The sequence below is a fragment of the Xenopus tropicalis genome, chromosome 5, assembly GCF_000004195.4.
Source record: "Xenopus tropicalis strain Nigerian chromosome 5, UCB_Xtro_10.0, whole genome shotgun sequence".
Taxonomy (NCBI): domain Eukaryota; kingdom Metazoa; phylum Chordata; class Amphibia; order Anura; family Pipidae; genus Xenopus; species Xenopus tropicalis.
Window position 1 is genome coordinate 7,335,626 of NC_030681.2, and position 25,969 is coordinate 7,361,594.

The window sequence follows — 25,969 nt, forward strand, 5'->3', positions numbered from 1 at the left end:
GCGCCGTCAAAATAAATAATTCCAACGTCAAAATAAATAGTCACACAGCAAAATAAATAGTCGTGCGGCAAAATAAATAATTCCAACGTCAAAATAAATAGTCACACAGCAAAATAAATAGTCGTGCGGCAAAATAAATAATTCCAACGTCAAAATAAATAGTCACACAGCAAAATAAATAGTCGTGCGGCAAAATAAATAGTTGCCGCGTCAAAGGAATAGTCACGGGGCGTCAAATTTTTTTACGTGCAACATTTTCGCCGTTTCGCGAATCTTTTGAAAGATTTGCGAATTTTTCAGCAAAGCGAAACGGGACAGATTCATTCATCACTAGTCACGACATTAGGAAGGTTGAGAATCACTGCTTTAAAGGGATATTCTGTATTGGCCAACTTCCTACCGACCCTTTCTCAGGCATGATATCAGGAGTGGAAGGTGTTTATAGCTCATTTATAATCCATTAAAGCTTCTCTATTGGGATAATACCCCCCCCGAGATTAATTTCTAACCGAGCGGTTCACAAACCTCCACTGAAAAAAAAATCATTTCAAATTTTGATTTTCTTTTTTTCCGCCCCATCTACGAAGCCCAGAGATTTCAGTTAATCCTAAAAAAAAATGTCAGGAAGGATAGAAATAATCTAAATTCTGTGGGTTTGATTAATGAATAAAAAGGGAGAAGGAAATGAATGCTCTTACCTCTGTAATTGGGCGGAGCCGCTCGGATGGGAGCGATGGAAAAATAAATAAATACGGCAAATACTTAAGACTGAAATAAAATATTTAAAAATACACGAGACGCTGCCCCGGCCAAAGTGCGAGGGAAATATGGTGAAATGTTTCCGGACATCGAGAGTTTCCTGAGTTCAAAGAAGGTTTGGTCCAATATTTAAAAAAAATACAAAAATATTGACAAATTGTCTGAATTCTTAAAAAATTCTGCAAGTTTTCCGTGAGGGTTCAGCTTGTAGGTCTATATGTTCCTCACGAGTAGAGAGTCAGCAGCATCCACTGGAACAACAGGGAATAATGAATGTGATAGAATATCAACAAATAGGGAAAATGTAAGTGGTGGGGTAATAGGTTAATATTATACTGTATGAGGCAGGCTAGCCAAAATGGAATCTTGGGGGCCACATGTGGACACGGTTGGGTCAGGGGGCATTAGGAGATAACCTGGTGGGCCCCACGAGGGGATTAACTTCTTGAAAATGCGTGAAATAGAAAACAACGAGGGGATCAACTTCTCATTGAAAATATGTGATATAGAAAACAATGATAGGATTAACTTCTCCTTGAAAGTTTGTGAAATAGAAAACAAGGAGGTGGTTAACTTCTCCTTGAAAATGTGCCAAGGACAGGCTGACTGTTCTATTCCTCTACTATTCTCTATATATTCTCTACTATTCTATATAAGTCTCCATAGGACTCAATGTTATTTTTTTTACAAAAAAGTTAAGTAAACGTTAATAAATCACGAATTATGGGAGTTATTTTCTAAAACCACTTTTAATGGGGGGCAAAACGTAAATTTTTAGAGAAACAGTATCAGAAAAATTGAGTACTCGCAAAAACCCATTCGTAAATCTCGAAGTAAAAAAAAATCGAATTTTTCTCTAAATTTTCTCAAAATTAGGATACTCCAACAAAAACTATTTAAATGAAGAATTCTGCCTAAAGATTTTCTCACTGAGTGCCTGCTCTGAAACACAAAATAACCCCTTATTCACTGTAGTGCTAAGTTACCAGAGGAGATTTTTTGCCACCCCCAGGTAAGGCATCTAAGGATTTTTCCCCGATGTCAGTAGCCCCCCGGGGTCACTACAGTACAAGCTGGTTCAATCATGGCTTTGATTTATAATTAATAACAATTCATTTACAAGATATAATCATTCATTCCGTTCCCCCGGCGATTAAATCAGGCGCCGCGTTAATAAAGCGCTTTATCAGGACTGGCAGTTTGTTGCTTCCAAGTCTAAAGTTCCATTCTAGGAAATGAAATCATTTCTGCTATTTTCTGCTCTTTCTAATATACCGTGATATTTTTCCCTTCCGTTTATCTGTAGGGTCGGGGGAAGGTTTACGAGGACATTTTTTATTAGAGCAACGGGAACTGGGAACTGGGGGCTGGGGGTGACTTAGTGGCAAATAATCTATATTGGAAGATGAAAGGAAAGATACATTTATGGAACCAACCTCGGCCTCCTGGAGATAAATCCCTTTCCCATCTTGGCTCAGGTTGTGAAAAACTTCTGCAAAGAGAAGGAGGAAAACTGGTTATTGTCGGGGAAAATTCTGCAGAAAATACTCAGAAAAATAAAATAGGCAATAAATACGGTGGAGCAGGTAGCGAGTTCATTACAATGGACAACAATAACCCTGAGAAGAACATTGCAATATCTTCACCCAACAAAATAATATTTCCTATTGTTTCTTAACCACCAGGTCCCATCAACCCGTCCCATGGGAACGCAGCACAACGGAGTCCGCCATATACATAAACGCATTCTGACCGCCATGTTTGTATGGGGGAAGACGGAACATCAACTGCAACACAAGGGCCTTCAAACCAAGACATCTAGGGGGGCACCACGACTAATCTCATTTCCACAGTCGCTTATCAAAAAATCCAAATTAATAAAGCACAAGCAGAAAAAAATTTGCAACTTTTTCATATTGTTTTGCCGAACCCAGCATAAAACCAGCTGAAAAGCTTTAAAACCACGAAGCAAAGAAAGATCTTCCAGTTGTAAAAGGGACATCAGCCATTGACTTCTACATGATCTCGACGGGGTTTAGGTGGCACATTTTTGCCCTCGGATTTGTTGTGTTTTTGTCACATAATAAATGGCAACTAAAACAGGTTTCGCAGCAAAATCGCGTTTCGTTGTCAAAAAAACCCAAACTGAAAAAAAATCAAGAATCAGTAAATGAATAAAAGACTCAAATCTGTCCCCAATAGGCTAAGCTCACATGGAACGAGCCAGTCGGACAGGACACAGACTTAGATAAAACCATTGTGAACATTTCTAACCAGAACATCTAAACCCATCGGGTTGATTATTTCGGTTTTGTTCTACCTTAAACCAGCCCGGAGTATACTACTATCTTCACCATTTTCATTTAAAGCCCTTCAGCTTTGACAGCTGGAGACCTAATCCCCAATATGACTATGAAGATTTTCATCCATCCAGGTCATGGTATATCCAGTAAAAATAAATCTAAAGCAACTGGACTTGTTAAGTCATCATTGAAGACGTTTGACTACTCATCCGAGCAGCTTCTTCAGTTCCACTGACTGGTATGGCCATTGTGATTGGATTAGTGGAAGAGTACATATGCTGAGGGCTTCCCATACCAGTTGAACTGAAGAAGCTGCTCGGATGAGTAGTGAAATGTCTTCAATGATTACTTAACAAGTCCAGTTGCTTTAGATTTATTTATGCTACTGTAGATAATCCCCAGTAGTAAAATGGACCGTGACACTGGACTCATTCTTGTTCACATGACAATCGTTCACCAATCAATAAATGAGTTTCTAGGAGTTTTGCCCAAGAGTGCAATCCATACGGCAGATAGTGGCCACCAACCCCAGTAAAGAGGAGCTGTAAGGCAAGAAATCACATCAAACTGCCATCCCATATGCACCTAAAGGCCTTCAGATTCCATTCTTTGCCTTTTATCCTCCTCTTTCTACTCTTTCCCATCCCAAGTCTATGATACTGATATGTTTCCCCTCCACACCTTGGCTTGAAACGTGGTGTCCCAGGCCCTCATGGGATACTTGGCCCAAACACACACCACAGTCAAAGCTTAGGGAACTCGCAATACTCACTTTAGAGATGAATAAACTGGAGTTACCATTGAACTCACTGGCCGATCGTTGCGTCAAACTGAAAGAGTCTTGGCCAGTTTTCTAAATTGGGGGAACCAGACAGGTGGCAACCCTAGTTGCTGAACCCCCAGTTCTGAAATAACACACAGTTAAGGTTCCCCAGGTCACTGCCCCAGCCTGATGCCTACTTCCCTGCTCCTTCCTTCTCATCAGAAATGTTGTACCTTCTTACAGACCTCATAGGGGTCAGCTGGGCAAGGTGCCGACAAGACACTGGAGCCTTAACTGCTTGTCTACCTAGCCTACCACTCACTCTCACCACCTGCATTGAGCTACAACATTTCTACCCTATGACTATGTAACTAATCCTACAGGCCTACCTCAGGCTCCCCGACATCATGTTCTACCACCTTCTCATTGGCCAAAGAGGAGGTGGTACCCTAGCTTTCTCCTCCTTATCCAGCCTTTTCTGTTAAACACCTGGTGGCTGAACTAGAAATTGCAGCTATTTTATACCTTACAGTCTATTATCCCTATATCCTACCTGTCCCGCTGGACTGCGGTGACGGCGGCATGAAGCAGCGAAAGGGTGTGAGAAGACCCGTGGTGCAGGTGGTTGAAGGGGCTTTAATGACAATGAGCGTTGGAGCCTAGGTACTGATATAGAGGGAGGACCAGCAGAGCCTAAATTAGTAATAATACAAAAATTGATCACAGGGCTGTTCCTCTTGCAGTCTGTAACTCCTCCTCTCCAGGTCTCTTTTTTTTATTTTTGTCATGGCAACCAACATTATTAATGACTACATTAAATTAAGATCAGATTTGCTAAATCAAACATGATATTTACTGTTGTGTTATGTTCATTAAGATTCTATAATTTGTTTACTTTATGACTTTTTTTTATTTTTCTTAGTTTCCCAATGTCTCAGATAGTGATGAACGGGTCAGAAATTCGGCAACCCAACCCAACCCAACCCAACTCACTACTTTCCAACTCACAGCAAACCCAGCCTGAAGTTCTTTTCTACAGTATTACAGAACCTGACTCCCCACTGATGGCTCATATATGGGTGGGATCAGTAACCACAGGAGAGAGGTCAGGACTGTTATCTCAACAGAAGAAAGGACTCTGCTTGTCTGACCTGCCACCAACCTGATCCTGAATATTCTGAACCCAAACCCCTTCAACCTGCAGGTTCTGTGGGTTTCAAGTCAACCTGCTCATCATTAGTCTAAGGCAGGGATCCCCAACCAGTGTCTCAGGGACAACACGTTCCTCACCAACCCCTTGGATGTTGCTCCCAGTGGCCTCAAAGCAGGTGCCTATTTTTTTATCTATGGCTTGGAGGCACATATTGAAGGCATAAAACTATTTGTACTGCCAAATAGAGCCTCCTGTAGTCTGCTAGTCCACATTGGGCTACTGAATAACCAATCACAGCCCTTTTTGGACAACCCTAGGAACCTTTTCATGCTTGTGTTGCTCTACAACATTTACATTTAAATGTTGCCCATGAGTAAAAACGGTGGAGGCCCCTGGTCTAAGGCATATCAACTCGAGATTTTATGGCTGTAGTCATTAGAGGACCCACTAAGCATTGTCAAGGCTCTGAAACAACATTTTTGATGGTTCATTAAGTTACAGAAGGCAAAAGTGGGATTCTGATGGCAGCCCTGCATATAGAACAAAGTTCTTCAATAACCAAACTCTCCACAAGGGAAGAGAAGACGTTATGGCAAGAGGAACATGCCTGGAGATCTTAAGAAAATGGGAACTGGCAGGAATTTTCCTGGGGACCCTAACCAGCCTCACAATAGCCCCCTGTTGGGAAGCAGATATAAAATACACTCAATAGAAGCCATTTGATGCCTTCTAGTAGTTGAGGAGATGCAACCTACAGGGGCCCAACCTTCTTGCATCACTAAGGTGCCTCCATTCCCTGTTCTCCGTCGGTGGAAATTCCATCTGCAATTAGTGTGCAGCGATGTACTTACCATCATTAATCTCTATCCTCAGCATAAGACAGGCGAAATTCTCAAAACTCATTTTCAGGAGCGAGTCACCGTATCGCAGAGCCACGAGGTTGTAGAACTGACGGTGCAACGTAATTCCTTTGGGGGGAAAAAAATGGCAGATTAGTCATTTCATTCATTTCTATTTCATGACAGACTCTAAAGGTGCCCATACGCGGGCCGATTCTAGCTGCCGATATGGTTCCCTTAGACTGATTCAGCAGCTAATCGGCCCGTGTAGGGGCACTACCGACAGGCCTGCCCGACCGATATTTGGCCTGAAATCGGGCAGGTTATTGATCAGCAGGTTAAAAAATCTAGTCGGATCGGGGACCGCATCGGCTCGCTGATGCGGTCCCCAGAATGACTTTGCCTGTACCCGTTGTTATAATTTGATCGTTTGGCCCCAGGGCCAAACAATCGAATTAGCCTGGATTCTCCCGATATCGCCCACCCGTAGGTGGGGATATCGGGAGAAGATCCGCTTGCTTGGCGAGCGGATCTGAAGGTGTATGGCCACCTTTAGTCCCCTTGGCCAATAAGTATCCTTTATTATATGTTTCTGATGCCCGTGCCAAGAAGCCTATATTTGTTTTTGTTTCTTTACCTCTTTCTTTAATGGCAGCCTGCAGGTCATTAAGCTTTAAATATCCGGTTTTATCCACGTCCCTCCTTTGGAAAATCTCCTGCAGAAACAAAGAGGTTACTGGGTGACTCCTTCCACCCGATTAAAAATAGAATGAGCGGAGTCGGGGCAGAGACCGAAGCCCATAAATCACTATATTATGCCTGTGCCACTGGATGTCCTGTACCGCGCGGGAAGCGATTAGGAAGGACGCGCTGGCTACGACCTTTCTTACGGCCGGCTGTCTAAGGAAGGACAAAGCCGCGGTCTCCTTCATCGCAGAGACAATTGCTTGGATGCGGCACCAAATACGAGCAATAAAAAAAGCAGATGGACTGGAATTGCGCTGTCGTTTGGAACATAATGAGCGAATGGACACGGCACAGCGGAACGTTCAGATTCGTCGGACTATAACGTGGCGCGAGGCCTCCGTGGAGAATGCCCTGAATGTAGCCTTTTTATGCCACTTAAGCCAAGGGCCTTTTTTATTGGCTTTGAAAGATATCGGAGGTTTAGTGCAGGGAAAATAAATGGATACTGCTGACAAGGGATAGAAGTGCCAAATATGGGGCAAGTCTGATCCTCTTTCGCCACCAAAAATGATCATTGAACTCAAAGGGGCTCATTTATAAACACTGGGCAAATTTGCACCTGTAACGTAACCCATAACAACCAATCAGTGATTAGATTTTTCCAGCCATCTGCAGGTTGCCATGAGTTACAGCCCAGGAGTAAATTTGTTTATAAATCACCCCCAAGATGTTTTGCACTGAATGCTGGAGAAATTATTCTCTACATGGGGCAGTTAAATGATACACAGCTTATTCCCTTTACTACTTACCAGTTCTTTTTTCCCATCAGCTCCCTCATACCCCCTCCCTCCGATATCCCCTTTGTATCCAACCTACTCTCTTTCCCCTTCTCCTACCCATAAAACCTCCATTAGGTGTTTCCTTTTTCCAGGGCCAAAACTAGGGGTAGGCTGAAAAGACATGTTCCTAGGGCGCAAGTGGGGAGGCACTAGGCAGTCCTGGGCCAAGCCATCCAGGCACCCTAGGCAACAGGGGCAGCCACCTTGTCTCCAAGGCCATCATCCTGACCCCCCCCATCGCCTTGGAGACAAGGTGGCTGCCCCTGTTGCCTAGGGTGCCTGGATGGCTTGGCCCAGGACTGCCCTTTCCTATCATGATCATCAACATTATGGATTTATTCTACTCACTTGATAAGAGAGAAGTCGCTTCCACAGACCTCGGAACTCTTGCATGTTTAGGGTTCCAGATGTTTTCATCTGTGTTCTGAGTTAAGGTGCCAAGTTCTACTTCAGTTTGGTTGTTTACATCAGATAATGCCCCAAGCCACTGGCACACCAGGATGCCCTACAGAAGTGATGGACCTTGAATGAACTATTTGTAAATACTGTGAAGACCCCTCTCAAGGCAAAAGACTGAAATTCTACTCTTTGTCTTGAGTTCCACCTCACCGTCAGCAATAGCTCTGGGCTTTAGACTGGTCTTGATAAAGAAACTGGGCTTGAGGCCTGGGCAAGCTGAATTCCAAATAAGAGGCCAGAGTTAAAATCAGAACATTGGCAATAGACAGTTTCTAGACTGGGCAGGTCTGGACGCTTGGTGTGTTCCAATACCCTGGTGTGTTCCAATACAGTTTCTAGACTGGGCAGGTCTGGGCACTTGGTGTGTTCCAATACAGTATCTAGACTGGGCAGGTCTGGAAACTTGGTGTGTTCCAATACCTTGGTGTGTTCCAATACAGTATCTAGACTGGGCAGGTCTGGAAACTTGGTGTGTTCCAATACCTTGGTGTGTTCCAATACAGTATCTAGACTGGGCAGGTCTGGGCACTTGGTGTGTTCCAATACAGTATCTAGACTGGGCAGGTCTGGAAACTTGGTGTGTTCCAATACCTTGGTGTGTTCCAATACAGTATCTAGACTGGGCAGGTCTGGACGCTTGGTGTGTTCCAATACCCTGGTGTGTTCCAATACAGTTTCTAGACTGGGCAGGTCTGGGCACTTGGTGTGTTCCAATACAGTATCTAGACTGGGCAGGTCTGGACACTTGGTGTGTTCCAATACAGTTTCTAGACTGGGCAGGTCTGGACACTTGGTGTGTTTCAATACCCTGGTGTGTTCCAATACAGTATCTAGACTGGGCAGGTTTGGACACTTGGTGTGTTCCAATACAGTATCTAGACTGGGCAGGTCTGGACACTTGGTGTGTTTCAATACCCTGGTGTGTTCCAATACAGTATCTAGACTGGGCAGGTTTGGACACTTGGTGTGTTCCAATACAGTATCTAGACTGGGCAGGTCTGGACACTTGGTGTGTTTCAATACCCTGGTGTGTTCCAATACAGTATCTAGACTGGGCAGGTTTGGACACTTGGTGTGTTCCAATACAGTATCTAGACTGGGCAGGTCTGGACACTTGGTGTGTTCCAATACAGTTTCTAGACTGGGCAGGTCTGGACACTTGGTGTGTTTCAATACCCTGGTGTGTTCCAATACAGTATCTAGACTGGGCAGGTCTGGACACTTGGTGTGTTTCAATACCCTGGTGTGTTCCAATACAGTATCTAGACTGGGCAGGTCTGGACACTTGGTGTGTTTCAATACCCTGGTGTGTTCCAATACAGTATCTAGACTGGGCAGGTCTGGACACTTGGTGTGTTTCAATACCCTGGTGTGTTCCAATACAGTATCTAGACTGGGCAGGTTTGGACACTTGGTGTGTTCCAATACAGTATCTAGACTGGGCAGGTCTGGACACTTGGTGTGTTTCAATACCCTGGTGTGTTCCAATACAGTATCTAGACTGGGCAGGTTTGGACACTTGGTGCGTTCCAACACATTGATAACAAAACCCAAGGCTCCCAGTATATTGGCCTGAGAAGGCGCTTTGGGCCCTAGGAGGAGGCTGGAATCACAGAAGAAGAAAGGATACATCCAATAGGGCCATTATGAGTTTGCAGTCGTCAAAACTGAATTTTCCCGGCGCTTGCTTGGAGTCTGCGAGAGAAATAGGCAACACGTGAAAACATGGAATTCAGCAAAATAACTCAGGATTATGCAGATATATCTGCTACGGGCAAATACACTCTCTACTCTAGTTTTATTGGGCAGCTACTTATACAGCCAGGGCTGTTTAATAACTGGGCAAAAGGGGCAATTGCCCAGGTCCCACCAGGACTGACTCTTTGCAGCTTTCAAATGGGGGTCACTGACCCCGGCAGCCAAACCCTATTGCTCTGTGAGGCTCCAGTTTTATTATTATTGTTACTTTTTATTCCTTATCTTTCTATTCTGCGCCTCTACTATTCATATATCATTCAAACCACTACCTGGTTACTAATGTAAACTGGACCCTAGCAACCAGATAGTTGCTGGAATTCCAAACTGGAGAGCTGCGGAACAAAAAGTAAAATCACTTAAAAAAATAGCAGTAATAAAAAATAAAGACCAATTGCAAATTGTCTCAGAATATCATATATGGGGCAGTGGGGGCCCACCAATTAAATTTTGCCCCTGGGCCCGCTGGTACCTTAAGGCAGCCCTGTATACCCCCTGCAGTAAATCTTTTTATAAAGGATTCTTGGTTGTGCTGCTAGAGGCTCAGCTCAACTTCCTGTGGGGCTCTGCAGAGCAGGAAATGGAAGATACCAAGGGGCGGGGGGTGTTCCTATGCAAATACACTTACTTGTCCATGTGATTTTGTTCAACAGCTGCTGCAGTTGGGCGACTTTGATTTCCGGGTGCTTTAGAGAAGAAAGAAACAATAATAATATCCATATTCTCAGCCTTTCGGGGTGAAGGGCTTTATTTTGTAAATTTATATTTATTTATTTGTATTATTTTTTTTAAAATATAATATTTAGTGGGTAGGAGGGGCAATATGTCTAAAGCTCAAATTTGGGGCAAATTTCCAGATTTATTGAGGGAAACTCATTAATAGGGTTGCCATGTCCCGACGGAGCGGGGGGCGAGGCAGTGATGTCATAGGGAAGTGATTGGTGACATCAGGGGCGTGGTTCATGGTGAAGGGGTGGGGTTATGACATGCCAATCAGTGATTGGCCGATCGCCACTGGTAATGGTTGCTTCCATGACTCCGAAGCCGTTACCTTTTCAAAGTACTTGTTGAAGAAAGTTTCCCAGATGCCATTTCTGTGTCTTTCAGCAATTTTCTAATAAATAAAAATATAAACATCAGAGATTAGGAAATGGCAAAGCAAACGCTGTGAATTGTAACTGAAATAAAGGCGAACTTCCCCTTTAAGTCTAGTAGTTAGCTTTGTGACCCAAGAATTCATTTGGGATTAATGATGACCCCCCCCCTCCATTTAATTATCCTTATCGACTATAAGAGGGCGTTTTATAGTAGAAGTAGAGAAGACTATTCCGAGACAACTTGCAGTTGGTCTTTATTTTTTATTATTTGTGGTTTTTGAATAATTTGTCTTTCTGTTCAGTAGCTCTCCAGGTTGGAATTTCAGCAGCTATGTGGTTGCTAGGGTCCGATGTAACCTAGTAACCAGGCAGTGGCTTGTAAAAGGAAGAGGAATATGAATAGAGAAGGGCCTACATAGAAAGATCAGTAACAATAAAACTGGAGCCTCACAGAGCAATAGGGTTTGGCTGCCGGGGTCAGTGACCCCCATTTGAAAGCTGCAAAGAGGCAGAAGAAGAAGGGAAATGATTAAAAAACTATGAAAAATAAAAAATGAAGACCATCTGAAAGTTTTCTAAGAGTAGGCCATGTAGTAACATACAGAAGGTTAACCTGAAGGTCCCACAAACTTGTTTTTACTCCTATATATTTGCAGGAATATTTATATGTTTTTACCTTGCAGCAAAGGACGATGTTCGGACTCTCCGTCTGCTCCCTGGGAAGAGAATTGAGAAATATTTATCACCTTATCCTGAAGGGGTACAGGGAGTACTGCCCCCGGCTATTCCCTCTCACTGCCCCACACAAACACTGCACCCATAGTAAATTCATGGGCTGGAAAATGGGCCTCTGGAGTCCTGGGAAATACTGTTGTTTGTACTGGAAACTTATCCTATGCGATTAAGTACCGGCCCAGGCTGGCCAACTGGCCAACATTAGGGCATCAGAGGATGAAAATAGTTCTTAATAAAGCAAAACCCTCTAAATATTGGTGACTTCTCTGTGTCCCACATATAGTTGGCCTCACTGGAGCAGCAGCTGGGGGAGAGAAGGTGTAGTAGGTCAGGGTGGTAACAGCAGAGCAAAATGGACAGATGGAGACAGTAGTTCAAGATGGTAACAACAGCGAAAGATGGAGAAAGTAGGTCAAGATGGAGACAGTAGGACAAGATGGAGACAGCAGGACAAGATGGAGACAGTAGGGCAAGATGGAGACAGTAGGACAAGATGGAGACAGTAGGGCAAGATGGAGACAGTAGGGCAAGATGGAGACATTAGGGCAAGATAGAGACAGTAGGTCAAGATGGAGACAGTAGGGCATGATGGTAACAACAGAGAAAGATGGAGACGGTAGGTCAAGATGGAGACAGTAGGTCAAGATGGAGACAGTAGGGAAAGATGGAGACAGTAGGGCAAGATGGAGACAGTAGGGCAAGATAGAGACAGTAGGACAAGTTAGAGACAGTAGGACAAGATGGAGACAGTAGGACAAGATGGAGACAGTAGCGCAAGATGGAGACAGTAGAAGAAGAGGCAGACAGTAGGGCAAGATGGAGACAGTAGGGCAAGATGGAGACAGTAGAAGAAGAGGGAGACAGTAGAAGAAGAGGGAGACAGTAGAACAAGATGGAGACAGTAGGACAAGATGGAGACAGTACGGTGAAAAGGAGACAATAGAAGAAGGCTTAAACCTTGGGGATAGTAACAGTAAGGCAAGATGGAGACAGTAACACAAAATGAGTAAGATGGTAAGAGTAAGGTAAAAAGGAGACAACAGGAGAAGACTGCGGGGCTGAGTACCAGTGGGCCCTCCTGCCTCTAACCATTTGGCCTATTCCATTGCCATTCCCTATTTTTGCTTGGGAACAAAGAGACTGAAGAATAGATAATCGTGTATAAAAGAAAACTAGTAGAACAAAGAGGTTGAATGAGAAGAGGAAGAAAAATAGTTTGGAGAGTGGCCCCATGGTCTGAAGTGTTCTGGGGTTCCTGGCATCCCAGTCCGACAGGCACTTACTGTAGCAGGTGCTTCCTAGAGAACACTCTCAGGATGAATTCACACTCCTGGTTTGGCTCAGCGGTGGACGGGATGATAACGTAAGATCCCGGCATCAGGTGATAATCCTGAGTCACCTCTCGCTCGTTGATAAATACACATTTGTTGTTGATTGGGCGGTGGGTCAGGAAAAATTTCTGTGGTAATCTCTTTACACCTTGGTACTGTACGGAATAGAAAGAGACTGCGTGAAAATGATCACAAAAGAACAGGATTGCCATAAAGTGTTGTGGGTTCTAAGTGTCTCTTATCGCTATGTTCTAGGTCTGTCTACTCAGTGCCAATGACCTTTTGGTCACTTTTGCAAATTTATTCTAGGTCATTCCAGCCAACATGATTTATGTCTCTCTAGCAAATGTGTTCTAAGTTTATCTAGCCAATGTGATCTAAGTCTCTAATCCAATATTTTTTTGGTCAATCTAGCCAATGTAAGCTAGGCCTCTAATTTAATAGGGTCTATTACATTGGTCTATCTAGCCAATGTGTAAGTCTGTAATTTAAGATGGTCTTGGTCTATATAGCCAATGTGATCTACTGTAGGTCTCTAATCAAATACATTCTAGGCCTATCTAGCCAATGTGATATAGGAATCTAATCCAAGATGTTCTAGGTCAATCTAGCCAATGTGATCTAGGCCTCAAATTCAATATGATCTAGTTCTATCTAGCCAGTGCAATCTAGGTCTCTAATCCAATATGTTCTAGGTCAATTTAGCCAATGTAATCTAAGTCTATAATCCAATACGCTCTAGGTCAATTTAGCCAATGTAATTTAGGTCTATAATCCAATATGCTCTAGGTCATTTTAGCCAATGTAATCTAGGTCTATAATCCAATATGCTCTAGGTCTATCTAGAATATGGTTCAATAAATAAAAATTATTTCTTCTATTATAGAATCCCCCAAAATTTCTAATCTCAGGGTCTATTTATCCCAACAGAAACCCATGAGTTCCCATTTCCCACAATGCACTATGCAGGTGTAGGGTACTCTGTTCTAAGAGAAGCGCTGATTTATCAACGCTGTACAGAAACGAATGGCTGCATTTTACAATCCCCTGCATTTTTTTCCGTTCAATTAAATCTGAATTTGACCTTCGCTGCGATTTCGCCCTAGCGCTCTCGCCATTACCCATCAGCCCCTCTGCCCTAATCCTTCTCCTGGTGGCCAGGCATGCAATTATGGCCAAACAATTGTTATTATTAAATGATGCCAATGCCTGAGAATATACAGCGCAGGGAGGGGGAAACAATAATGCTGTTTCACCCGGCCAATCCCACCCCGGGGGGGTAATGCTTTGTTTATTAGCCCTGCCCCGGGGCATCAATTCTCCGGCATCACAGATTCATTGTGCCATTGATCCTGCCATGATTGCAAGCGCCGGGTTGGAGAGCTTTATAGGGGCCCCGCGCGCTGCCAGGACAAGAGGCTGGATTTACGGTCGCAAACGTTGCCTGCGGTTTCCTGATAGCGCTAAAATCATTTACGCCGTCCCATCCCCCCCCCCCCCGACTGTAAGCTCCCAAACCCCAGAGGGGGGAAAAGTAAAGAATTGATTGTACTCACCTCAAATGGCACCTAGGGGAGAGAAACGGGGGGAGAAAGGGAGACGTTAACCCCTTAGAATTAATGTTACATATCTTATAGACTGGAACAACTTTATACAAATTCCTTATTAAAGGAGAACTAAAGCTATACAGTATATATAAACTATAATAATCACAATATACAGTATATATACACTATAATAATCACAATATACAGTATATATACACTATAATAATCACAATATACAGTTACATGGCAGCATAGAAATCAGTGCAGTCTGCATCATCTGAATTGATCCATAATCAGCCCTGTAGCATCAGCTTCTATGGCAGATGAACCTCACTTCCTGCTTGATGATTTCCCCGCCCCCTTAGCTTCTCAGCAGCAGCCCAGAGCCCACTGAGCATGTGCAGTGCCACTGACACACAAGACGGCCTAAAAAGCCCCAAGATGGGGGGCTGCTGGGGGCAAATATAAAGGCCTGGGTCATTACTGTTATAGGGCTGCTGATACAGTATGTTTTTACATAAAATGCAGCATTTCTACCCATATTTATTGTAAGGCCTTAGTCCTCCTATAAGTGGAATTCATTCGTTACATAGTGCTCACCAGGAATACAGACATGCCAATGTACAGAGGAGGGGATTGGTTCCTGTGTTTGTGGCTCTGTTTCTGCATAAGGGACACCAGAACGTTGCAGGAATTTGTGAATTTTTCCATGTCGTCCCCTTTGAGAATCTTGAGGCGGTACTGTGGGTTCAGCCAATAGGACTCTGTATAGAAAGCAAAAACTTACTTACTTACTAGTGGTTCCCCTTTAACTTTCAGTATGTTATAGAATGTACTATTCCTAGCAACTTTGCAATTGGTCTTCATTATTTATTTTTTATAGTTTTGGAATTGTTGTCTACATCTTTCCAGCTTTCACATGGGGGTCACTGACCCCGGCAACCAAAAATACTTTACTACTATGATTTTTTTTGTTACTTTTAATGCCTTAACTTTTTATTCAGTCCCTCTTCTATTCATAATCCAATCTCTCATTCACACCACTGCCTGGTTGCTAAGGTAAACAAGACCCTAGCAACCAGACAGCTGCTGAAATGACAAACCGGGGAGCTGCTGAACTAGAAGCTGATTAACTGACCTGTGTAAGTCATCCTGCCCCCGGCCGTGCTTCCGGCGCTCCATCTGCCGCACTGCATGGATAAAGTCCACTCTTTCCCAATCTCGTGGCTCATTAGGTCTGGGGTCAGTTTGCAGATCACCAGTTCTACAAAGTGGGCTTCAAAGTCTTCGATGGACATCCTGTATGGGGGGAAAAAAGTTGCCTATTGATTCATTTTTCGCAGTGTATACAGAACAGGATAAGGGATATTCTGGATAAGGGGTATTTCTGTAATTTGGATCTCCATACCTAAAGTTTACTAAAAACATTAATTAAACCCAACAGGATTGTTTTGCTTCAAGTAAAGATTAATTATATCTTAGTTGGGATCAAGTACAGGTACTGTTTTATTATTACAGAGAAAAGGGAATCATTTAACCATTAAATAATCCCAATAGGGCTGTTCTGCCCCAATAAGGGGTAATTATATCTTAGTTGGGATCAAGTACAGGTACTGTTTTATTATTACAGAGAAAAGGGAATCATTTAACCATTAAATAATCCCAATAGGGCTGTTCTGCCCCAATAAGGGGTAATTATATCTTAGTTGGGATCAAGTACAGGTACTGTTTTATTATTACAGAGAAAAGGGAATCATTTAACCATTAAATAAACCCAATAGGGCTGTTCTGCCCCAATAAGGGGTAATTATATCTTAGTTGGGATCAAGTACAGGTACTGTTTTATTATTACAGAGAAAAGGGAATCATTTAACCATGAAATAAACCCAATAGGGCTGTTCTGCCCCAATAAGGGGTAATTATATCTTAGTTGGGATCAAGTACAGGTACTGTTTTATTATTACAGAGAAAAGGGAATCATTTAACCATTAAATAAACCCAATAGGGCTGTTTTGCCCCCAATAAGGGGTAATTATATCTTAGTTGGGATCAAGTACAGGTACTGTTTTATTATTACAGAGAAAAGGGAATCATTTAACCATTAAATAAACCCAATAGGGCTGTTCTGCCCCAATAAGGGGTAATTATATCTTAGTTGGGATCAAGTACAGGTACTGTTTTATTATTACAGAGAAAAGGGAATCATTTAACCATGAAATAAACCCAATAGGGCTGTTCTGCCCCCAATAAGGGGTAATTATATCTTAGTTGGGATCAAGTACAGGTACTGTTTTATTATTACAGAGAAAAGGGAATCATTTAACCATTAAATAAACCCAATAGGGCTGTTCTGCCCCAATAAGGGGTAATTATATCTTAGTTGGGATCAAGTACAGGTACTGTTTTATTATTACAGAGAAAAGGGAATCATTTAACCATTAAATAAACCCAATAGGGCTGTTCTGCCCCAATAAGGGGTAATTATATCTTAGTTGGGATCAAGTACAGGTACTGTTTTATTATTACAGAGAAAAGGGAATCATTTAACCATGAAATAAACCCAATAGGGCTGTTCTGCCCCAATAAGGGGTAATTATATCTTAGTTGGGATCAAGTACAGGTACTGTTTTATTATTACAGAGAAAAGGGAATCATTTAACCATTAAATAAACCCAATAGGGCTGTTCTGCCCCAATAAGGGGTAATTATATCTTAGTTGGGATCAAGTACAGGTACTGTTTTATTTTTACAGAGAAAAATATGCTTTCTGGATATTGGGTTTCCAGATAAGGGATCCCATACCTGTATATTGTTCAGGGAGACATTTATTGTTATGTAGAGACAAATATAATGAAAATATTGAACAATAATGTTCATACTCCCCCTTTGAACCGGCCCTGTCAGCTGTTTAAGAAAGTGACACGGGTCTGCCAATCACACTGTGTGTATGTGTGGGGGGGGGGGCTCTGTAAAGGGAAAGTATATGAACATTATAGCTTATTCAGCTGACTTGCAGTACCCATTGTCTACCACTAGTTTCCTTTCCATAGGAACCAACAGAAGAGCGCCACTAGCTATAGGTTACAGCAATACCAGCAGTGATTTGATCTCTCAGCAGTGGCAGAGCCCTTGGTATAATCAATAGGAGGAGCCACAGAGAATGACCAGGAAAGCGATAACATGAGATTTACAGAAATATAATCACCAAAATTCTCCATCTTCTCTTCTCTTTCTGAGGAAAAGCCTCTCCTTGTAGCTGAGCTGCTCCCATTTGGGGCACCTGGAGAGAGGAAGGTACCAGTCAGTTCTATGGGGGGGGGGTTCCAGGCTCTATAGTGAAAGCCTGCAGTATGGGTCCTGCCACTAGAGGGCGCCACACACACAAACAAATATCATTTTTGTATTTTTTTAAGTAGAAACTCACCTGTCGCTCCATTTTCCCGTCCATTCGATCTTTCCCCAGGGATTTCTCAGTTTCACCAAGTTCTCCGTCACAGATTTGACTGTCACCTGCCTGACGTCCATCACCGTGTAGGCGTGGCCTGTAACCAGCCCGTTGTCCAGAACCCTTTCAGGCTATGGAAAAAAACACAATAATGAAATCATTAAAGGGAAACTATACCCCAAACAATGTAATAAAAATATTGCATAAACAGCTCATATGTAAAACCCTGCTTCATCTAAATAAACCATTTTCATATAAATATACTTATTTAGCAGTATGTGCCATTGGGTAATCCTAAATAGGAAACTGCCATTTTATGTACTAAGGGCCGCCCCCTGGGATCATAGGAGTCACAGTGCACACAAACAAGCCAAGGCACACATACATGCTAGGCCCCATCAGCCAATGAATGGGCAGAGTTCTGCCTTTTGCTCCCACACTACTTCCTGTTACAGTTAGAGCTGCATCACTTCCTGTCAGCTGATCTCTGAGGGAGCACACAGCCCATCACTAAATGGCGGCTCAAGGGAAAGGATGTAAAAGGGCAATATTTACTGATATATATATTCCAGTTTGGGGAGATTCTTTAATAGGCCACTTAATATAATATAAACTGCCTGTTGGTTACGTATTCATTCTGGGGTGTAGTTTCCCTTTAATTACATGCAGTGGGAAAGCTAAGGCCTATAGTTACACATCAAAGACTCTTAGAGCATTCTGGGTATTGTAGTTTAGCAATCAATGCCATTTACCCCTGTCTGCGTCTGGCAGCCCATTAGGGATCCGCTGTTCTGAGCTCTCATCATGATCTGGAACAGGTCTGGGGGCGCCTGCGCCATCTTGATGCTCATATTTACCCCACCGGTGAAGTCCACCAGGGCCTCGGACACTTGGCCAATCTGCATGTCCTCGTAGGAGCCGCACAGTCTGCGGGATACAACAGGAAGCTCATTAATGTGATATTTACATTTCAGGACGCTGTGCCAGAGCAATGAGAGGCAATATGAATAGCAGGTCATGCCAGGCCCTGGCACCGCTCAGAAGCTCAGAGAGTTGTGCCAAGAAGGCATAATCAGCAGCTCAGCGACAAGGGGGGACCTAGAGATGAACTCCTAGAAGTCTGTGGCACAAAGGGATTTACAAGAGGCAACAGTGCCACCTAGTGGACACTATGGACACTACAGACACAAAACATTTATGTCATTCTGAGAAGCTTCCCTGTGCCCATTAATTGCATTTTCAATGAATTATTAATAAAAGTACCCCCTATTGTAACATATAGGGATATTATAAGCCCCCGAGGGGTTCCTTATAATATATAGTGAATAAAGTGCCCCCTATTGTAACATATAGGGATATTATAAGCCCCAAAGGAGTTCCTTATAATATATAGTGAATAAAGTACCCCCAATTGTAACATATAGGGATATTATAAGCCCCCCGAGGAGTTCCTTATAATATATAGTGAATAAAATGCCCCCTATTGTAACATATAGGGATATTATAAGCCCCCGAGGGGTTCCTTATAATATATAGTGAATAAAGTGCCCCCTATTGTAACATATAGGGATATTATAAGTCCCCGAGGAGTTCCTTATAATTATAGTGAATAAAGTGCCCCCTATTGTAACATATAGGGATATTATAAGCCCCCGAGGGGTTCCTTATAATATATAGTGAATAAAGTGCCCCCTATTGTAACATATAGGGATATTATAAGTCCCCGAGGAGTTCCTTATAATATATAGTGAATAAAGTGCCCCCTATTGTAACATATAGGGATATTATAAGCCCCCGAGGAGTTCCTTATAATATATAGTGAATAAAGTGCCCCCTATTGTAACATTTAGGGATATTATAAGTCCCCGAGGAGTTCCTTATAATTATAGTGAATAAAGTGCCCCCTATTGTAACATATAGGGATATTATAAGTCCCAGAGGAGTTCCTTATAATATATAGTGAATAAAGTACCCCCTATTGTAACATATAGGGATATTATAAGCCCCGAGGAGTTCCTTATAATATATAGTGAATAAAGTACCCCCTATTGTAACATATAGGGATATTATAAGTCCCCGAGGAGTTCCTTATAATATATAGTGAATAAAGTGCCCCCTATTTTAACATATAGGGATATTATAAGCCCCCGAGGAGTTCCTTATAATATATAGTGAATAAAGTGCCCCCTATTGTAACATATAGGGATATTATAAGCCCCCGAGGGGTTCCTTATAATATATAGTGAATAAAGTGCCCCCTATTGTAACATATAGGGATATTATAAGCCCCCGAGGAGTTCCTTATAATATATAGTGAATAAAGTGCCCCCTATTGTAACATATAGGGATATTATAAGCCCCAGAGGAGTTCCATGACCTGTATAAAAGCACGATGCCTTCGGCCTCGTGCTTTTATACAGGTCATGGAACTCCGAGGTGACTTCTAATATCCTCATATTTTACAACAGGGGGTACTTTATTTATTATAATACACAAGTTTCAGTGCGTCATGTGACAGAATAAGGATATAATATACAGGATATTGGTGGCTCTTGTGTATTAATAATAGGTGAGGGCAGAGGACTTCTTGTCCTTGTCTAACTTGGGGGTCCCCAATTGTTTAAATGTAAAAAGAGTTGGGGGGCAACACAAAGGCAACATGGTGGTCCAAATAAGGGCTGTGATTGGCTATTGGGTAGCCCCTATGTGCCTGGCAGCCTACAGGAGCCTCAGTAACATGTTCCTCCTGCGCTGGGGATCCCTGCTATAACTACTACAACTCCCCGCATCCCTTTGTGGCCCTTCAGCAGCCCCCGACGCTGCCTTTCAGACTTCAAAGAGCAGCAAACTGTTTGGAAACAGGTTCAGTTAAGGACCTGGAAACCTGTTCAGACGCTTCCATCTGCCGGGGGCAGTTTTGGGCTGGGATGGCAATAAAACCGAGGCACCTAATTGCCCTGCCAGAGTCAGGGAAGATTTATTAGGTTCAACTCCGTTTCATCTCTGCAGAATATGCGCCCAGTCAGCGCTATTTCCCCTTTAAACTGGCATTTAGGGAAGCGACGGCGGGCCCCTGTCTTACTTGGCGTAGGCTTTCTCCAGGAGCGGGCCCCAAAAGAGGTTTTTTCGGACCGACGAGACGAACAGGAGTTTTCCTTCACCATTCACGGGAAGTCGGTCATCCACCACAACGTCGACCCATTCCCCGAAACGCCAGAACTGGGGGGTGGATACAAATGGGGGTTAATGTAGTAATTATTTGGGAGAAGCAGAGTGAATCCTTAGGCGCAGGTTGTGGTATTAATACCCGGCAGTCTATGGCTATAGAAAACTTATTATTATTATTATTATTATTATTAACATTTATTTATAAAGCGCCAACATATCCCGCAGCGCTGTACAATAAGTGGGTTCCATACATTGGGCATACAGAGTAACATATAAAGCAATCAATAACCGATACAGGAGGGGAAGGGAGCCCTGCCCAAAAGAGCTTACAATCTACAAGGAGTAACATATAAAGCAATCAGTAACCGATACAGGAGGGGAAGAGAGCCCTGCCCAAAAGAGCTTACACTCTACAAGGAGTAACATATAAAGCAATCAGTAACCGATACAGGAGGGGAAGGGAGCCCTGCCCAAAAGAGCTTACACTCTACAAGGAGTAACATATAAAGCAATCAGTAACCGATACAGGAGGGGAAGAGAGCCCTGCCCAAAAGAACTTACACTCTACAAGGAGTAACATATAAAGCAATCAGTAACCGATACAAGAGGGGAAGAGAGCCCTGCCCAAAAGAGCTTACACTCTACAAGGAGTAACATATAAAGCAATCAATAACCGATACAGGAGGGGAAGAGAGCCCTGCCCAAAAGAGCTTACACTCTACAAGGAGTAACATATAAAGCAATCAGTAACCGATACAAGAGGGGAAGAGAGCCCTGCCCAAAAGAGCTTACACTCTACAAGGAGTAACATATAAAGCAATCAGTAACCGATACAAGAGGGGAAGGGAGCCCTGCCCAAAAGAGCTTACACTCTACAAGGAGTAACATATAAAGCAATCAGTAACCGATACAGGAGGGGAAGAGAGCCCTGCCCAAAAGAGCTTACACTCTACAAGGAGTAACATATAAAGCAATCAGTAACCGATACAAGAGGGGAAGGGAGCCCTGCCCAAAAGAGCTTACACTCTACAAGGAGTAACATATAAAGCAATCAGTAACCGATACAGGAGGGGAAGAGAGCCCTGCCCAAAAGAGCTTACACTCTACAAGGAGTAACATATACAGCAATCAGTAACCGATACAAGAGGGGAAGGGAGCCCTGCCCAAAAGAGCTTACACTCTACAAGGAGTAACATATAAAGCAATCAGTAACCGATACAGGAGGGGAAGAGAGCCCTGCCCAAAAGAGCTTACACTCTACAAGGAGTAACATATAAAGCAATCAGTAACCGATACAAGAGGGGAAGGGAGCCCTGCCCAAAAGAGCTTACAATCTACAAGGAGTAACATATAAAGCAATCAGTAACCGATACAAGAGGGGAAGAGAGCCCTGCCCAAAAGAGCTTACACTCTACAAGGAGTAACATATAAAGCAATCAATAACCGATACAAGAGGGGAAGGGAGCCCTGCCCAAAAGAGCTTACAATCTACAAGGAGTAACATATAAAGCAATCAGTAACCGATACAGGAGGGGAAGAGAGCCCTGCCCAAAAGAGCTTACACTCTACAAGGAGTAACATATAAAGCAATCAATAACCGATACAAGAGGGGAAGGGAGCCCTGCCCAAAAGAGCTTACAATCTACAAGGAGTAACATATAAAGCAATCAGTAACCGATACAAGAGGGGAAGAGAGCCCTGCCCAAAAGAGCTTACACTCTACAAGGAGTAACATATAAAGCAATCAGTAACCGATACAGGAGGGGAAGGGAGCCCTGCCCAAAAGAGCTTACAATCAACAAGGAGAAAGGGTATAATAATGTCAATGTCAAGTGAATGACCCCCAGCAGTGGCGCTAATGAGCTCATTAATCATCCTCCTGTCCGGTCCGGTCGCATTCCTCAGCGCCATTATAAGGCAAAGTTCAATTAAAATTTCATTGCCTATGTTGTTGCTAGACTGACTGGCTATAGCAACAGGGATTGGGTGTTATAAGCCAGACTGGAAGATGAATAGGGGTTAAGTAATTGTACTAATGATCCTCTCTGGTTGCTGAGCCCCTGAGATTAAAGAAAGAGTCGCGTTTCAGGCCACGTGGCTAATGTCCACTAAAACTCCCAGCATGCACTGTAACTGGAAAATCCACATTCTCGGACTGTGACCTGCCCAGAGCATAGGGCCACGCATTCTCGGAGCAGCCGTGACAATGTCAAGTGAATGGCCCCCAGCAGAAATGCTAACGGGGCCCATTGATCAACCTCTTGTCTGCTCCAGTCACGTTCCAGTAAAGTTCATCTTAAACTTAAACTGGTTTCAACTTATATCTTGTTGCTGGACTGACTGACCCTAGCAACCAGGGATGGCTATTATAAGATGGAAGATGGATGGGAGGTTAACCTCTGTGGGTTACAGGGTAGTAATTTCTGAACCCCCTAAGGTCATGTCTCTGGCCACCTGGCTACTGTCGACTAAATCTCCCAGCATGCTTAGACTTGCTATGGGCTCTCCCTATGGGTAGCAGGGTGGGACATACAGTAAGGCTGCACTCACCCGAAAGTGGAAGATGCCCCCGTAACTCTTGTTGAAGCTCTGGTTCTGCGGCACCACGTTGGTCAGGATGTCAGGATGGAACGTCAGGGAGGAGAGGGCGGCCAGGAACCAGCAGTTCTCTGTAACAGCCAATTACAGGTCTCAAACACAAGGGTGGCAGTTTGATGGATCTGAGTTGGACGTTGAGGTTCCTCAGAACTCTAAGGAAATCTATTTGGGCTCGTGCCAATGCCACCCAGGATGGGCCTACTATAGCAGAACCACCGCCCGCCCTCGCCCTCACCTGGCAGTCTTGTTGAGAGAGGTCTACTTTGGCCCAATGATGAAGTCCTAGTCTGACAGGCCGCTGTAGGCCCTTACTATGGGGGTCACTGACCCCGGCAGCCAAACCCTATTGCTCTGTGAGGCGCCAGTTTTATTGTTATTGTTACTTTTTATTCCTTATCTTTCTATTCAGCCCCTCCCCTATTCATATCCCCATCTCTCATTTAAACCACTGTCTGGTTGCTAGAGTAAAAACACCCTAGCAACCAGATAGCTGCTAAAATACCAAATGGGAGAGCCGCTGAACAAAAAGCTAAATAACCGAAAAATCATACAAAATAAAAAATGAAGACCAACTGCAAATTGTCTCAGAATATCAACGTCTACCTCATATTAAAAGTTTAAAGGTGAACTACCCCTTTAAAGGTAATCAGCAAATAGGGTTACAGTGTAACAATAAATCACTATAACAATGTATTGCAGTTACAATGGGCACACTGAGCGCACAGGATCTGCCCCACAGCAAGAAGTCACCTTTGGTCCCAGTTGTTTTTCTCAATTCCTACAGTTACTGGGAGTTCTACCCCCACAGCCCTGAAGCCCTGAAGCCCTGAAGCCCTGAAGCCCTGAAGCCCTGAAGCCCTGAAGCCCTGAAGCCCTGCTGTCCCAGTACTGTTGCTGCAGAGTAAGGACCTCCTCTTCCTTCCTATGCCCTCCTATGCCTGCCTATGCCCACCTATGCCCACCTATGCCCACCTATGCCCTCCTATGCCCTCCTATGCCCACCTATGCCTGCCTATGCCCTCCTATGTCTGCCTATGCCCACCTATGCCCTCCTATGCCTGCCTATGCCCACCTATGCCCTCCTATGCCTGCCTATGCCCACCTATGCCCTCCTATGCCTGCCTATGCCCACCTATGCCCTCCTATGCCTGCCTATGCCCACCTATGCCCTCCTATGCCTGCCTATGCCCACCTATGCCCTCCTATGCCTGCCTATGCCCACCTATGCCCTCCTATGCCTGCCTATGTTCACCTATACCTGCCTTTGGCCTCCTATTCCTGCCTATGTCCACCTACGCTTGCCTATGCCTATTCCCTCCTATGCCTGCCTATGTTCACCTATGCACTCCTATGCCCACCTATTTCTGCCTATGCACTCCTATGCCTGCCTATGCCCACCTATGCATTCCTATGCCCACCTATGCCTGCCTATGCCCTCCTATGCCTGCCTATGCCCACCTATGCCTGCCTATGCCTGCTTATGCACTCCTATGCCCACCTATGCCTGCCTATGCCCACCTATGCACTCCTATGCCTGCCTATGCCCACCTATGCACTCCTATGCCTGCCTATGCCCACCTATGCCCACCTTTGCCTGCCTATGCCCACCTATGCCCTCCTATGCCTGCCTATGCCCACCTATGCCTGCCTATGCCCACCTATGCCTGCCTATGCCCACCTATGCCCACCTATGCCTGCCTTATGCCCGCTATGCCTGCCTATGCCCACCTATGCCACCTATGCCTGCCTATGCCCACCTATGCCTGCCTATGCCCACCTATGCCGCCTATGCCCGCCTATGCCTGCCTATGCCCACCTATGCCTGCCTATGCCCACCTATGCCCACCTATGCCTGCCTATGCCCGCCTATGCCTGCCTATGCCCACCTATGCCCACCTATGCCTGCCTATGCCCGCCTATGCCTGCCTATGCCCACCTATGCCCACCTATGCCTGCCTATGCCCACCTATGCCTGCCTATGCCCACCTATGCCTGCCTATGCCCGCCTATGCCTGCCTATGCCTGCCTATGCCCACCTATGCTTGCCTATGCCCACGTTTGCCCACCTTTGCCCTACTGAGGGAGGCGCTGGGCAGTCACTGCTATTCGGACCCCCCACAGACAGCTGTAAAGATATAGAATATAGGTGGGTACCTGTGAGGCCTTGGTGGAGCCCAAATTCACTGGCATTTTCCGTACAGAATTGGGGGTTCTGCACCAGCTCCTGTGAGAAACACAAAATAATCACAGATTCGCTTGATTTTAGGCTGAGAAAGGGGAATATTTTGGTTGGGGCAACTTTGGTCCATTCCTTGCTGTGTGTATATTCCCAGGGTAATGCTGGGCCCCGGCCCCGTGTAATTACAGCTCATCCTTTCCACATCCACATATATATATATATAATACAGAGTTTGGTCATTTCCCTATAGGACCAACCTGAAAATGATATCCTTATAATCGGAGCGTAGTGATGTCATTTCTGTCACATGAC

At 44.1% G+C, this 25,969-nt stretch overlaps 1 protein-coding gene across 2 annotated transcripts in view; it reads right to left on the minus strand.

Annotated features, from left to right (window-relative positions):
* Positions 1–698: 698 nt before the first annotated feature.
* capn14 (calpain 14) overlaps positions 699–25,969 on the minus strand; it is a 32,673-nt gene continuing 7,402 nt past the window's right edge. Inside the window, exons 3-22 of one of the 2 annotated variants that reach the window (XM_031902620.1) lie at positions 25,633–25,702; positions 23,431–23,549; positions 20,795–20,931; positions 18,465–18,639; positions 17,692–17,843; positions 17,473–17,547; positions 15,406–15,566; positions 14,868–15,031; positions 14,277–14,288; positions 12,673–12,875; positions 11,331–11,370; positions 10,609–10,671; positions 10,186–10,243; positions 9,433–9,497; positions 7,692–7,760; positions 6,455–6,533; positions 5,830–5,946; positions 4,379–4,518; positions 2,196–2,251; positions 699–1,010 (exon numbers count right to left, since the gene is read on the minus strand). In XM_031902620.1, the coding sequence (XP_031758480.1) occupies positions 2,234–2,251; positions 4,379–4,518; positions 5,830–5,946; positions 6,455–6,533; positions 7,692–7,760; positions 9,433–9,497; positions 10,186–10,243; positions 10,609–10,671; positions 11,331–11,370; positions 12,673–12,875; positions 14,277–14,288; positions 14,868–15,031; positions 15,406–15,566; positions 17,473–17,547; positions 17,692–17,843; positions 18,465–18,639; positions 20,795–20,931; positions 23,431–23,549; positions 25,633–25,702 (1,917 nt within the window). In that variant the 3' untranslated portion in view covers positions 699–1,010; positions 2,196–2,233. The remainder of the gene's footprint in view (positions 1,011–2,195; positions 2,252–4,378; positions 4,519–5,829; positions 5,947–6,454; positions 6,534–7,691; positions 7,761–9,432; positions 9,498–10,185; positions 10,244–10,608; positions 10,672–11,330; positions 11,371–12,672; positions 12,876–14,276; positions 14,289–14,867; positions 15,032–15,405; positions 15,567–17,472; positions 17,548–17,691; positions 17,844–18,464; positions 18,640–20,794; positions 20,932–23,430; positions 23,550–25,632; positions 25,703–25,969) is intronic. The other variant, XM_031902621.1, reaches the window with a different exon arrangement.